Source organism: Protopterus annectens, chromosome 12.part0, assembly GCF_019279795.1.
Source record: "Protopterus annectens isolate FY-2018-M chromosome 12.part0, PAN1.0, whole genome shotgun sequence".
Taxonomy (NCBI): domain Eukaryota; kingdom Metazoa; phylum Chordata; order Ceratodontiformes; family Protopteridae; genus Protopterus; species Protopterus annectens.
The window spans coordinates 144,155,758-144,171,499 of NC_056746.1; the positions used below are offsets into that span (position 1 = coordinate 144,155,758).

The 15,742-nt window shown below is 40.5% G+C and overlaps 1 protein-coding gene across 1 annotated transcript in view; it reads left to right on the top strand.

Annotated features, from left to right (window-relative positions):
* MARF1 (meiosis regulator and mRNA stability factor 1) overlaps positions 1-15,742 on the top strand; it is a 2,255,654-nt gene that overhangs the window by 123,654 nt on the left and 2,116,258 nt on the right. The window contains exons 2-4 of the mRNA XM_044088896.1: positions 1,591-1,793; positions 3,090-3,785; positions 5,418-5,589. Of these exons, the coding sequence (XP_043944831.1) occupies positions 1,647-1,793; positions 3,090-3,785; positions 5,418-5,589 (1,015 nt within the window). The 5' untranslated portion in view covers positions 1,591-1,646. The remainder of the gene's footprint in view (positions 1-1,590; positions 1,794-3,089; positions 3,786-5,417; positions 5,590-15,742) is intronic.

Consider the following 15,742-nt stretch of genomic DNA (forward strand, 5'->3'; position numbering starts at 1 on the left):
AGAAAGTAAACTTCAGGAGGAATTTTGTGAAAGTGAACTTTTTTTAGCACTAGTAAAGGTGAGGGGGTTAATACGTGGCTATTATATTACATTATATATATATATATATATATATATATATATATATATATATATATTGATTTTGTTTTATTATATATTATTGTTTTTGTGACGGCACCTTTATGGGCTGTAATGTTGAAATATAAACTTAGCCAGTAAACTTATGCTTCTTTATTCCAGTGTATAGCTGCAAGATGCAGGGCTCCAATGAAAATGGAATGTGTCATTTTTGATTGCTTGCCCTTACTAATGTATTTCATTTTTAGTGGTTATGTTCTGTCCTGTAGCGGACAATCAGCTGCTCCTAGTGCCTCCCCAGTTAGGTATACTGAGCCCTTCCATCTCTACAAACTTAAACCAGCATTTGGGGGTTGGTAAGGAGGTGAAGGCATCCTGAGTAGTATTACTGTTGCCAGGAGATTTTATTTTTTAAGCTATTACTCTGCTATCCTGTATCCAATTGATAACACCCTGAAGGATGGTATGTGCAATAGATGTTGTCTTTTGACTACCTTTCACTTTTTTGCAGGGAGTTGATAGCAGCAAAAGATGCCTGACTAACCTCAGGCAACACCATGCAGTTGTCTCCAAGAGGGAAGTCAACCCCCCCCCCCCCCAGGTTGGTTACGACCATCCTCCTGCCTGTGCCTTGAGTCACCTGAGTGACTGAAAGGGTTGGCTGGTCCATAATTGGAGCTTTGTCTCCCAGCACCACTAGTGCTAGCACACTTTCCCAGTTTTTTAGTAAATATGTTAATAGGAACATGTATTTTGACAAGAACAGTGTTCTGAAATATTCTGGGTTTTAGTACTGGATGTCTAGACTTTACTTAATTGGCAGAGTAACTAGAGTTAGGGTTGCTTGTAGTGATGTTGGAGTACCACATTCCTTCATTTAATCCTTTCCAGAATGAAGTGATGGCAAGACTGGCTATGTGAACAGATTTTGCCAAACCATATTCATGGCAGTGTGACCATCCATTGTCCCATGATGAAGGAACACCATCAAGCAGGGCTGCTTTTTTGAATATCTGCTATGTCGTCCCCCCAATGGCAGCTGACTTGGTGATTTTTGTAGGGATGGAAGTGTTGGGTGCCTATGTTTATGCTGCCACACAATATCAACTGCATTGGAGCCACACTTGTTGGTGGACTGTTTTAAGTATTGCTATTCTCTATGCTTTCTGCTCCCAGAAAAGTTGCTTATGCATGCATGTTTAGCTCGCTCATATTCTTCTTTCCACTTTTCCTACACCTGTTGTTACTTGAACTGGGGTTTTAGGGTGGTTATAGAGTTGTCTTTCTGTACATGATAACTGCCTTAGCTGTTATCTGTCATTTAGTTGTAGTGCTTTAGAATGGCAGTGCTCTCAGGTTCCTTAGGAATTCCATCATCAATTTGTGCCCCCACACAACCTCAATTTCTGCCTGTAACTTTTGATTATGTGAATTTATATTACTACTGGTTTGTGAATTGTGAAGAAGAAATATATACAGAAAATAATACTACTTTTTTAACAATTGACATAGAAGGGGAAGCATGGAAGAGTGGACTGGCGGAAGAATGAACTGCTTTTTGGAAGCGTATGATGGAAGGAACCAGAAAGGAGAATTTATGTAATAGATCTTTTGGATGGATTAATCGACAGAATAATGAAGTCAAACCATGGCTTTGGAAAATTTCTGACTGTTTTTCTGCTGTTGAACAGACCTTACCTTTCAGCACCAAATCGGTAAAGGTTTACGTTTCTGCTTTTTTTTAGATTTATGTGATTATCTTCATTCAGATTGAAATAGACTAACCCTGAGTAGATGAGCCTTTGCATAACTTGTCTGAGTTGATTGTTTAAAAAAAAAAAAAAAAAAAAAAAAAAAAAAAAAACTTGTGTAGACACGAGGGGCAAGGTGCTGTGTGACACTGGCAACCTAGGTATCGCTGGACAGCAGAGGATGTCGTGGATGGGTGGGCTTGAGCAGCTGATTGGCTAGTTTAACTACTATGAGGAAAGGTCATGGGATTTTTCTGGCACTGTATTCCTCTAGTGGAGGCTAGAGGACAGCTCAGTGTCTTGTGCATGCATGTAGACGGGGCAGTATTGCATAATGAGTGAAAATGTGCGTGGATCACACTATTGCTTGCCTATCCCTTTGGGAAAATATGGCATAACAAAAGAAACCCCTGCAACAGAAGCAAATAATGCTGCAGAGGCACATTTTGATCTCTTCTCCACTGAAGCCAAATTATTTCATCAGCTGTTGTCCCAGTTTAAGGGTAGTCTGAGTTTAGAGGTGGCAAAAACATGCAAAAGGGAAGGTGCCAGTATCAGTTGATAATCCCTGTAAATGTTCGGGGGGGGGTGCACGCTTGAAATTGTATGTGTTGGTGTATTGAAATCCATTAAAATGGTGCATACAGTTAGTAATTTGTTATGCTGGAAAACTAAAACTGTCGTGGTATGTTTGCCAAGTTTTCACAATATTAGTGTAGTTTGTCTGAAATGTATCCATTGTGTACCCCCTCAGCACACACAATGTAGTCTTACTGCAATACAATTATTTTCAAGAAACTTAACTTTTTTTATCTGTTTACAGGATCTACTTTGTATGTATGCATTTATTTTTACTCAAGTGAGCATTGATTTTTGAGGCAGAAAAAAAAAACAAAACAAAAAACTTGTCCTGCCTGGTTTTCTTGATTGTGCTGTTTGGTGTCCTTTTATTTCAGCTCCCTTAACCCCAGTACCCTTCTATCAGTACCTGAAGTACTTGATATTGGCAGAAAAGCTGACACTGTTAGTGGTACATGAATCTATTTTGAGTATGGCTTTACGATTATAGAAACCGAGAAATTGTAGTGTATTTTAACTCCTGGATGTGTTACTTTTTGCTTAGTGTTGTGAATTGCAATATTTCATTACTTGGAAAGACATACATTTTCATTTTGTTTAAAGAAATTAAAGGTTTTGCCTGCATTTAGATTATGCATATGCATTGTATTCTTGTTGATCATTTGAAATTTTTCATTCCAGAAAGATTTCATGGAGAACCAAAAATCAGCAGTGGAGCTGAAGGCTATCCCACCACCCTCTCATCTCACCAGCGCCAGGCTTTTTCCAGCTACAGTGTTGCATTCAGATCATTCTTCCTTTCAGTATTCACAGACACCTCTACAGCCAGGTCTTAAAGTAAGCAGCTGTGCTCAGTGCCCCAGTGAGAGCTCTGGCATTATTCAGGTACATCACAAGCACGGTGGTGGTTCCATTCAGCCTGACATAAGTCTAGATTCACAAGGTGCTGGGACAGTCACTTGTCAGGTGGGGTCAGGGTTTCCTTCTCTAAGGAGTTCTCCAGCTGTTAGCAGTTTTGTGGGCACTTCCATTAACTTCCCATCTGACCATTTGGAAAGTGCCACCCCTGCTTATCAGCTGCAGGCTACCTTTCCTCCTCCTTCTCCCCACCACCTTCCATGTTGTGGAAATCTCCTCAAACCACTCTCACCATGTCATACTGGTGTTCATAAGTTGCACCGCATTCCTTTGCACCAGAGCTGCACTTCTTCCAGCTGTGTCTCATGTACTCAGTTCACAGGAAGGGCTCCAGGGCACTTAGAAGAGCATTTTAATTCACCAGAACGAACACCACACTTGCGCACCAACTCTTTAAATCTGAACTCTGACCAACATCTCTGTTTAAAGCGTACCCCCTGCTGTGACTGCTTAAACAAGGTTTGTGAGTTTTCTTTCTTTTCATATTTTTGTGAAAGTTGATATGGGCATGCTTTTGCAACAGAAATGTCTTTATACTAACCTTAGAAGCTTTAAATAGAAGGCTTTGTTTCAGAGGTTTAGAATTAAATGTCTTTTCTTGCATTAATTAACAAACCTTAGTGAGTAAGTAGTAGCTATATATATATATTTATAAGCAAAAAAACATTGAGTGTGGCTTTCTGTGGGAAGGCTCCTGTGTATGAAGTTCCAGGGATGCACATGTCATGCAGATCTTGGCATATAGCTAGTAATAATTGAACCTTTTAATCAGGGGTGTTGCAGTATTGGTTTATCTTTTAACTGTTTTTATGCAGTGGTAGTGATCTTGTTCTTGCTAAACAACACTTTTATTTCATAAACTGTTTGCATCTTCTATTTGTTGTCTGCTCTCCATGTGTGTTACCATAGGTTGTACAGACATATGTGAGGAAGTAGTGAATTTGCAAAAAAAAAAAAAAAAAGCATCCTTTGAATACTTTAAACAAGGAAAGGTTTTTCATGTAAATTAAATAACTGTATAGAAAGTTGTATGAACTTTTTGGGGGGTGTGTGGATTGTGCTCTGAGGTGAAGTAAAATTACTGATAAACCGTTTGAAGAAACACTTAAGTGTACTCATTTCCAATGTTGTACCTTTGTCTGTGTAGCTTTTTGCTGTTTGTCTAGTTAAAATTGTTGAACAGGGTAGAACACTGCTTAAAAAATAACCAGTTGTAGGTTCAATCTGGATTATATCATAATGTAACAAGACAATACGCAGTATACAAATAACAGTAGATACTTTTGAGAAGGCATAAAGTCTTACCGACAATATATACATAGAAGATTTAACAAGCCAAATGCAAGTACAGTTAATGGGGATAGAAAATGAGAATTGATGAGTTGAAGTACTGGAGATGTGGGCAGTAGTAGCCGGGTTAGGAAGGCTAATAAAGATCATCAGGATGGAAATGTGCAATAGATTATGCATAGTGAGTTTAGACCCGTAATGGTGTGATGAGCTGCATCACAATTTATCATGAGTAAGTTAATCTTCTTGATTAGTTGCGTCAGAGGTAAAGGTATTGCTCAGTTAGAAATATCTGTTTAGGTCATATAATCTGTAGATGGGCAGTTGCATTCAGACTGTTTAGAATAAACATTGTTGTTCATATACTTCCCTTGCATGAGTAAAAGAAAGTGGAGCACTTTGTGTGTGGTAGCACTCCTAGCCGGCCTTAGGCATAGGCCAACTAGGCAGCCGCCTAGGGCACCGCTCTATTAGGGGCGCTTTTCCAGTAGTTATTTGGTGTAGGTAGATTAAGATGGGGCACAGGGTGGTGTGGTGGGGAGCACTGTGGAGCCCTTTTGCCTAGGGCACCAGTTGACCTAAGGCCATTCCTGGTAGTACTGCAGGACCAAATTGAGTGTGTAGCTTTTAATTTTTTATTTTTAATAAGGAAAGGTTCAGAACAATACAGATCAATAGTATGCAGTTTTTTCCAGCTTGCAGAATGATTATGTAGGGCTTATTTCAGATATCTTGTGAAATGTAACTATAAAAATAGAATTATTCCTGCATTTATAACAATATATGTTTTTATTTGTTCAGACCCCTCGGAAAAATCTTTTTGAAACAACCAAAGTGTGGCCAAATATTCCTCCTCCTTCGTCTGATCACACTGCCTCTCTTACTGTGTCTGCATGTGATGGATGCGGGAACAATGTGTCAGTACCTCCAGCTCACCAGTTGACAGCAGTGAACAAAACGTGGCAAAATTGTGGTAAGCACTGCGGTTGTGTATGTGTAAATGGTGAAAATTAAGCAAGATTTTGTACACACATTTTATAGATATATATATATATATATATATATATTTTTTTTTTGCTTAAGATAGCTTGCCTCTCCAGTAATGAAATAAAGTAAATTGATAATAGTCCTGAGTCTGTTCTACAACCACCAGCATTTAAACAGCAATGTGCATTTTGATTTTAATTAGTAGTATTTGTAATCCAGCTTTCTTAACATGGGAGCACAATGTTTGGACGGGAGTTTTTTTTTTTTTTTTTTTTGACTAGCAGCTTGGGTACCTGAAAAACAAAATGTTAGGTGGGAGATTGTAGACCCCAAAGGCTGGCTGTCCTTTTCTTTTGAATCGAGCAAGGGCATCATCTTTATAGTATCAAATCCCTCTGCAGTTAATGATACTTTAAACTAAATTGTCATGCACGTTAAATGACTCGAGGAGCTTGCTTTTATAGTGTTGATGGTTTGGGAAGATTGCATACAGAGTGAAAGACGCATAATAGGCCACCTTTTACTGATTTAGGTCTCTCATTTCACTGTGATGGTCATTAAGGGCCATCTCGCCATAGAGAATATGTGATGTATGGTTTGAAGATTCACAGTAGGTGTGCATGTCTGTCTAGGCGCAAGCAAGTCTAGACACTGCCAGAATCTGGATGGGAGAAATTACTTTTGTAACATATCCCAGATTTTCCTTAATATTTTTGCTGTTTCTCAAAATGTTTGGATTTCTGGTCAGTCATTCAGAATTAGTTGGCTAGTAATGCCAGACATGTAGTTTCATATTTATTCAGAAATGCATGTTGATTTAAAAAAAAAAAAAAATAAAGTTTTGATAATGGAGCAAGTTCAATATTGAAAAAGTAAACCTGTTTTTTGATCTTTGTACATTTATTTTTGGCTTTGTTCCTGATTCTTGAGCAAAGTTTTTGAGGGTACACAAGTTGTGAACACTTCTCCCCACCCACACCTTTTTTTTTATTTTTTTTTTTTTAAATCAACTAAAAAGGCATAGTCTGTGCTCAAGAAGCATTCTTAAGGTTTCTTTGTCCTTAGCTTGATCTTTCCTTGATCAGTCTGTGCCTTCAGACTTGGTTAGAGCCATGTGAGGTTGGTGTTGTGGAGCTTGAATGTTGCATATCACAGGACTGTCATACTGTGATGTCCTGCATATACTATGTGTTAGACATTTGGGTTAGAAAAACCCTCCATCCCAAGACTGCCTTTTTAGGTAAGTGCAACTGTTGTAGTAAACTGTGGACAGTACAGTCTTCTGTATCCCAACAGCAGCAGCATGCATCTTATTCTGGAATATTACTCGGGTGTGTTTAAAATATGCCATTGCACTGCCCTGAGCCACCTTCCTATTAGGCTGCGCCTGGCACACCCACCTGTAAAAGGCAACCACGGTGGTAGCCTCCTTTGGTGCCCAGATCATCCTAGCTGGCTCCTATTGATTTAATAAGGAGCATTGGCTCTACTCTAAGATCCTCATGGATTGTTGTGATTCTCACTGCCGTGGAGAATGAGCCAAGCAGCCTTGCGAGGGGAACTTTTCTGCTGCTTATAGGTTCATGGGTATATACCAGGTTAACTAACACTATTGCCTGTATAAGCCCAGCTATGCAACCCAAATGTGACCCACATGTTTTATGTTAGACTTTTATATAAGGATGATTTTTTTTGTTTGTTTTGACATGGCTTACTGACTGCCTCTGACCATCAGACCAGGGGTGAATTTCTGATTTCCCATCCAGTGGTCCAATTTACACTTAAGTAGGGTTATGGATGGACTTTGTTTCACATGGATGAGGAGTCTATTCCAGATAATAGGAATTCTGAGATGCATATCTCTCTCCAGTATGTCCTGTTTGTCACAAGCCAAGTTTAGGTCTTTGGATATATAGAATAAGATGCATGCTGCTGCTGTTGGGATAGACTGCAATCAGTTTTTCAACATTTAAACAGAGTAGGTTACACAAAAAGCATTTGTTAAGCTTTCACTTACAGTGCTTTGTAATTAAGTAGGTCACCATATTGGTCAGCCGTAGGGCTCTTTGTTTCTACTTGAGTGGTTGCCTCCTTCCCCTGTAACTGCAGTAAATTGACTCTTACATTAGAGTTGTAATACTTACCTTATAGCTTTAGGACACCTTAGGAAACCTTGTGCCTCCTTCCCCTGTAACTGCAGTAAATTGACTCTTACATTAGAGTTGTAATACTTACCTTTAGCTTTAGGACACCTTAGGAAACCTTGTAAACTGCAATAGCCCCGCTACGTTCCCCCTTGCTATGCTCGGGCTCTCTTCGCTCCCCTCCCTGCCCCCAATTCTCTCCCGCCCCCAGTACCTCTAAATTTATAGTACTATAGCCACTCCCCCACTTTCTAGATCCTATCTGCTTTCATCTGGGATAATTCCACCCACCCCTATTCTACTACCTACATTTAATAGCACCTATTAGCTTTCATCTGGCATTCTCCCATCCCCCCTTCCAGTACCTTTACCTCACCACTCTATCTTCTGGTGTTGCATCACCAGGTAAAACAGTTCCTTCACTCACTAGCTGAATCACATATAATGATTTACTCCTCTTTACTACCCCTCTTGTTCACACCATATCTCCTTACCTTGTATGAAAACCAGTTTCTTACGGGATTTCAGGTCCCAAAAGGCCATACTATCACCCCAGCTGTAAATCCTTCCACCTTCAACCATACTTACAGTACCAGATCCAATCCAACATCTTGTTCAGTCTATCAACATCTCAACCCCAGGCACATTAGCTCTAGATCCAAGCACTACCACAAACTAATAAACAAATTCCTGAAGTTCATCACCAAGTATAGACTCAACCTAATACTTGGTGGTGATATTCACCCCAACCCTGGCCCACTCACTTCAGATACACATACCCCCTCTACTTGTAATCTAAGCTACAAACCTACAATTAATAGGCCAACTAACTCTCTCCTAGTCTGTCATCTCAATATTAGAAGCATTAATAACAAGGTACATGAATTGCATGCACTTCTGGATGTCCACTCCCCTGAGATTCTCTGTTTATCTGAAACCTGGTTAAAACCCAACACTAAAGACAATGAAGTGTTACCACCTGGGTACAACATACACAGGCTAGATCGTGCTTCGAGGAAGGGGGGTGCGGTAGCTGTACTCTATAAATCTGAGTTGAATGTCACCATAGATGTAATACAACCTCCTCAGATTAATAACTCTGAGATTCTTGCCACCAAATTGCAACTTAATAAAAATAAATGCATTAATATTATCTGTATGTACATTCCCGCAGGTAACAATATATCTACATTTGAAGATATCCTGCACTGGTTATGTCACTACCCCCAAGAAACCCTACTACTTGGAGACTTTAACATAGACTGGGGCACCTGTTCCTTAGAATCCCCACCCACCCATATTAACCTGCATGCACAAATCATATCCACCCCTACCAGGATAGGTAAACCCAACCAAAAAGAAAGTATACTTGACTGGGTACTCATAAACAGTCACCCCCAACTGTACACCTCTGGTACCCTCCTTAATGGCCTAAGCGATTACCTTCTCACATATGTAATTAAGCACAAAACCATTAATTCCCAACAACCCTTACTCAGAAAGGTTAGAAACAATAAAAACTTTGACCCTGCCAAATTCCAACAAGAACTAAACTCATGTAATTGGTCTATTCTAAAACACCTCCCCTTAGAGGAAGCAGTAGCATGCTTTAACAACAAATTCCTTGAGATCCTTGATTTGCATGCACCTGTTCGTTCAAAGATAACCAAGGCAAAAACTGCACCATGGCTTTCTATAGAGTCTAAACTCAAAATTACCCTTAGAAACAAAGCATGGGCTTTATGGCGTTCTTCTAAAAACCCTCAAGATCACATTAAATACAGGCAATCCAGGAACTAAACCAAAAAATCAATTTTACAAGACAAAAAACAATACTACTGTAATTTACAGACAGTAAATCAAAATAACCCTCAGAAGTTTTGGGCAGGTTTAAATAATCTACTACATCCTGGACAAACTTCAACCTCAATCCCTGCTGCTACTATTGATAAAACCCCTGAAGATGTTTCTGATAGTTTTAACCAATTCTTTACTGAGACAATTCAAGCCCTAGCTAGCCAACTACCTCCTAGCTCCCCTGGTCCTGAAAGTAGCACCCCTAGAAACCTACTTGCGTTCAGCTTCCAACCAGTCGCCACTTCACTTATCCATACCTTGATCAAAAAATGAAAACCCACTACACTTTCTGCTGATCAACTCCCTGCCGAGTACCTACAAAAATCAGCTGATGCTATTGCTTACTCAGTCTCAATACTAATCAATCGAACCATAGTAGAAGCTAAAATTCCCACCATCTGGAAAATATCCTATGTAATCCCACTTCACAAAGGAGGCAGCTCTACTGAATTCTCCAATTATAGGCCAATAGCTATACTCTCTCCACTTGCAAAGATTATGGAAAAATGTATTCATAGACAATTCATGCACCACCTAATCCAAAATCGCCTTATGGCAGACACTCAGCATGGCTTCCGTCCTCATCACAGCACTACTTCAGCCCTCCTAGCCTTTACTAACACCATAAACCGTAATGGCAACAATAATTATATATCCTCAGCCCTCTTTTTGGATCTTTCCAAGGCATTCGATATGGTTGATCACCAACTTTTAATCCACACCCTGCAAACATTCTGTCTAGATACTGGAGCCCTCCAATGGTTTCACTCCTACCTGAATGGTCGACAGCAGGCTGTCGTCTGGCAGAACAAACTCTCTAACCTTCTACCTAACACCCTTGGAGTACCACAAGGCTCTATACTAGGGCCCTTGCTGTTCTCCATCTTCATTAACGACCTTTATACGGTCATCCCAAAAGTCAGCTGTATCCAATATGCTGATGACTCTACTCTGATTTGCTCAGCCACATCTCCAGTAGAGTTATGGTCAGCTACCCAGACCACCTTTAATACAATAGAAAACTGGCTTTCTGAACATCGTCTGATCCTAAATCCCAAAAAAACTAAAATGCTGTTATTTTCACCAACACGTAGGTCTACTGCTTTCACCTTTACCATAAAATCAAATGATGGCACAATAATCTCCCCTGACCCATCTACAAAACTATTAGGTGTCATCATAGACAATAATCGCAAATTTGACCTACATGTTAACCAAACTATCAAAAACATCAATTAAAAACTAGGGTCACTTTACAGAATAAAAGCCTTCCTAACCTCTCCAGCTAAAATTGCCATAGCTCACTCTCACCTTCTTTCAACTTTTCTGTATGCATCCCCTCTACTCTCAAATTTGAACAAGACTGTCCTTAACAAACTCTGTTTGCTACAACCACATTGCCAGGTTTGCCACTGGGCTGCCTTTTAGGACACATCATTGCATCAATCTAAATCAGCTTGGTTGGCTTGAACTACCTAGCCTAATCCAGTATAACCAACTGATTATGGCCTATAAAATCCTCTATAATCCGGACAATACTCCTGCACTTAAAAATATTATCACCCCCTGTAACAATCCTAGACCGCTTCGATCCTCTAACAAACTACTAATTCAGACTAGCAAAATTAATAACACAGCCGGTGATTCTCTCTTTGCTAACTCTGTAAGTAGATCCTGGAACTCTCTTCCAGCTGATATTACCTTACTTTCCACCTTAGGTCAATTTAAAACTAGACTCAAACAACATTTGTCACTAAACTGGCTATGTCAATGTATCAAGCCTGGCTAACTCGAATGTGTAAAAATCTGTTAACCAGTTTACTGTGTAATTTAATTTAATCCTAACTTGTGCTCAGGACTAACTTTAACCTGTGGAACTTGTTTAACTTGCTTACTTATGTAATCTCTGTAAATAATCTGTTTGTAATATGTAATGCTGGTATTATGTAATGCTGTATCTGCTTACCCTTGGAGCTTTTCTCCCTGGGCCTCCGCTGAAAATGGACATGCATCCAGTCGGACTATCCCGGTCAACAAATGTAAAATAAATAAATAGTTCTGATGTTTGTTTTGTAGATGTTTTAAAAGTTTCATCCAAGTGGGTTCCAAGGATGCCTTGTAAACCAGGCATAGATTGCTTCTTTGTAATCTGTAGGAGACTGTATATAGAGAGAGGGCTTTGAGGTGAACCGCATAGGAAGTTTTATCCACTGTATTGTTTTTGTATGGAATCCGCGGTGATGGTGCTGCGGTAGCGTTGTCACCTCACAGACGCTGACCGGTTCGACTCTCAGCTAGAGCATATTCTGCATGGAGTCATGCGTGAATGGGCGTACCTTCGTTGAAGGTTGTGCGTCAGGGCTGGCAACTCGGCACGTAAAAATCAACTGCCAATCATTAGCGGACCGGAGTTCCGCTGTGGTGACCCCTAACCAGGAAAAGCCGAAAGACACTACATTGTTTTTGTATGGAACCTTCTGCAAACATTAAGTTGCTGCGTGTCTGGTTGTGTACATATCTAAGGGGGCATTATTTTCTATGATGCCATGTCCTTGTAAGTTGAACAATATTGAACACATGCTGGTTGAAGGTTAGGTTACTATCTAAGAGAGTTCCCATATTCCTGACTAGCGAGTCATTTATCAGTGACTTAGTTTTCTTGTGTGCCAGACTTCCCAGAAAGGTGCTATAATGCATTTCTTGGCATTGAGTTTTAAGCCGTGGCTTTGTTTTGCCTGTTAGACCTGCCTGTCCTGTTTGTGTCTTGGGGGATTATATGACTGTTCCCAGTTTGCAATCATCTGTGAACATGGTCAGCCACAGGCCTTTAACTTTTGGGAAGTAGATGTCAGAGGAATAGGCCCAGCACAGAGCCCTGAGGAACTCCACTGGTTTCCAGCCTCTCTGTGTAGGTGGTGTCACAGATTCTAACCTCCTGGGTCCTATCTGTGAGTCAGCTGGTTATCCGCATTTATATAGGAGTTCATGCCTAATTCCATAAGCTTTTAACAGTGCCTAAGTAGGGTATTGTATCAAATGCCTTAGCCAGGTCGAAGTAGGCACTGTTTTACCCCTCCTCCATTGCTTTGGTAACTTTTTTCAAAGTAGGTTCAGTAGGCATGAACTTCCTTTGAAGCCAACATGGGATGGATCGTGTGTAGAGGTTTCCAATGTCTGATCATTTTCAAGATCTTTTTTTCCATGGCTTTGCATACAAGTCTAGTCAGACTGCTGGGTCTGTAGTTTTTGTAATCTTTTGACGGTCCGCCATTATGAAGAGCATTGACTGTTGCACCTCTCCATTCTTGTGGCATGAAGCCTGTTTTAAGAGACTAGTTAAAACAAGGATTGGGAGGGTGGCCTAATGGTTAAGGTGTTTGCCTTATAAACACAAGGTACAGGGTTTGAGTCTCACAGGGGATAATTGGCTAGGCTTAAAATGGCTTGCAAGGGCAGTTAGCCTAGTACTAATCTATGAACCCAAGTCTATGAGCCAACTCTTGTGGCCCTGACAGGTCATATTTTAGACTTTTCAGGAGACATCCCAGGATATTATCGAGGTCCATTGAGGCTGTGTTCTTGGCCTTGGCGCTGTAGACAAGAACGTGCTATCTATAGTTGTTGCAGTGATGTTTGAGGGTATTTCTTTGGGGAGGGGGGTAATTGGGGGTATATTTGAATCTGAATTTCCGCTAACCAATTAGCTGTATTGGCAAGCTGAGTGAATGTGGCACCATTATCCACCAGTTAAGCATATTGCTATGTGTTGCCTTTGAGATTTCTGATATAGCTGAAGAAGGCCTTGCAATTCTTTTGCCTGGGGGTTTATCTTAAACTCAAAATTGGCTTTATAGAACTTGGCCCCCTTAGCTATCTATTTAGTTTGATGAGAGAGTTCTTATCTTTAAGGGAGATACACTGCTTAATTTTTAGCCATGATTTTATTTCCTTTTCTTGTGTTCTGTTTAATTTGGAATACCACCAAGGAGGTTTGTTAGCTTTGGGATTACTTCTGGGTAGGTATAGCAATCTTTGTGCAGCTATTGACATGGTTGTACAGGTTTTCTGTGGAAAAAAATCTGCATAGGCTGCTGTGTTCCGAGTTTGGAAAGTCTTTAGATTTTTGAGAAACTATTACATGACAAAAGGTAGTTTTGTCTTTGAATACTTTAAAACTATCACTGAGTTTACGGTGGTTACTTTGTTGATTTTGAAGGAGGTATCTTTATGGTCAGACCTTGCCAGGGAGTATGTGACCGGGGGGGGGGGTACAGCTTTCTGCATCTTCCATATTTTCTTATGAGGTCTAGGATTTTGGACCCTCCTAGTGGGTGTATGCACTAAGTGGTCAAGGATGTTTGTATTTACGAAGCCCAGAAATCTGTCTGCATGCAGATTTAAGGTTGTGTAGGATTTCCAGTCTAAAGAGGGGTGATTAAAGTCTCCCATTAATAGAGTGGTTGAAGTACTGTCTCCAGTAGGTCTGTGTATGCTTTGAGATGTTCTTAGTGTTTCAATGTTGCAGCCATTACATTTGGATAATCTTCTAGCAGGTTGCCCTCGTCGGCCTGATAAACAAAGTCTTGGGTCCTGCGTCGGTTGCTGTCCCTTCTTCCATGACGTCAGGTCGTCAGGGGTATAAAACATGCAGCAGGCGCCATTTTTATCCATCTTTCTTGCCGCACGGTGCCAGAAGCAGTTTGCAAGTGCCAGTTGGCCAACTCCTGAAATTTTCGTTTTCGAGTTTCAGAACCAAAGTCTTCAACCTAAAGCTAAGTACCCGTTGAAACTTTTCTTGCTCCTTACTGATGTCAGTAAAAGTTAATAATTGCATTACTTGTGGGAAGCAAATACCTCATAAGGATTTTCATTTGTACTGTATTCCTTGCCTAGGCCCTGACCACAATGTACCCTGCTGTCGGTTTTGTGCTAAATTTAATCAACGCACTATTAAGCGTTGGTATATTTTTGCTTCAAAATATTTTGGCTCAAGATTTAACTATCCAGAAATGTCGTTTGTTAGTAATCTGACTACCGGAGTACACAAACACAAAGAAAAAGAGAGAGACCGTCGAGGTCCAAAACCGACAAAACTTCTCCTAAGCTAGTTGCTGGTTCACTGGTACTCAGTGAAGCATTTTCGCAGCCTCTGATCCCCGCTACTTTTGATTCACAGGCCTCTACTGAGACCCATTCAGGATCCGGTATGCCGCGAGATACTTTTAAGTATTGAACCCACGGATGTCTCTTCCTTAGATGGGTCCGGAGCCGCTGAGCAGGCACCGGCTTTTGAGAGTGTTTTCAGGCCTAAAGATTTGTATATTAAAACGACGCCATCTTCAAAACCTAGGCCAAAATCAACTTCTGCGTCTAAAAAAACGACGCTTGGGCCATGTGCACAAGGCCCCCTGTGCCTAAAACAGATGATAAAAATGGCTGAGGATTTGTTTACCTTGATCAGGGGTTCCCATCCCCCTCCTGCTAAGAGGGCCTAGGCAAGGCACTGACTGAATCGTCAGATCAGGTTTCTATTTCTTCTGATTCCCCTTCTGATCAGGAATTTATCTGTTCCACCATATGAGGACTCTGATGCAGCAGAATCAATCTCTTCTGCTTCTCCTCCTGAGGATTTTTCTTTTGGAGAAACTTTACATACCTTAAGGGAACATTTTCACTGGAAGAGTCAGGATTTCTCATAATCTAAAAAGAGGCTTAGGGATTTCCTTCTTCCTCGCATAGACCTTTGGCTATACCTCCTGTTCTAGACATTGTTGACTATGTTTTCTCAGAATCCAGCATGGCTCCTGATTCCCTGCCTCTGGCTCCTAGTAAGCCAGACAGATATTACAGGGTTACTGACTCCCACAAATTTATTTTTAAAAACCCTACTGCAGACCCTGAAACCATTTATCAGGGTCCCAAGGGCGTCAAGGCTTCTTCTGCTAAAAATTCTACCCCTTCTGATAGAGATCCAGGGAGCTGGATAGATAGGGTAAGAAGGTTTACACGTCTGCAACCTTGGCAATCAGGGCTTTAAACTGTCAATGTGCTTAAATAGCAGCAGCATGTCATAGAAAATGATGTTGATTTCTGACTGTGGAAAATAGAGGGAAAAAATTTTCAAGGATTTGGGGATTC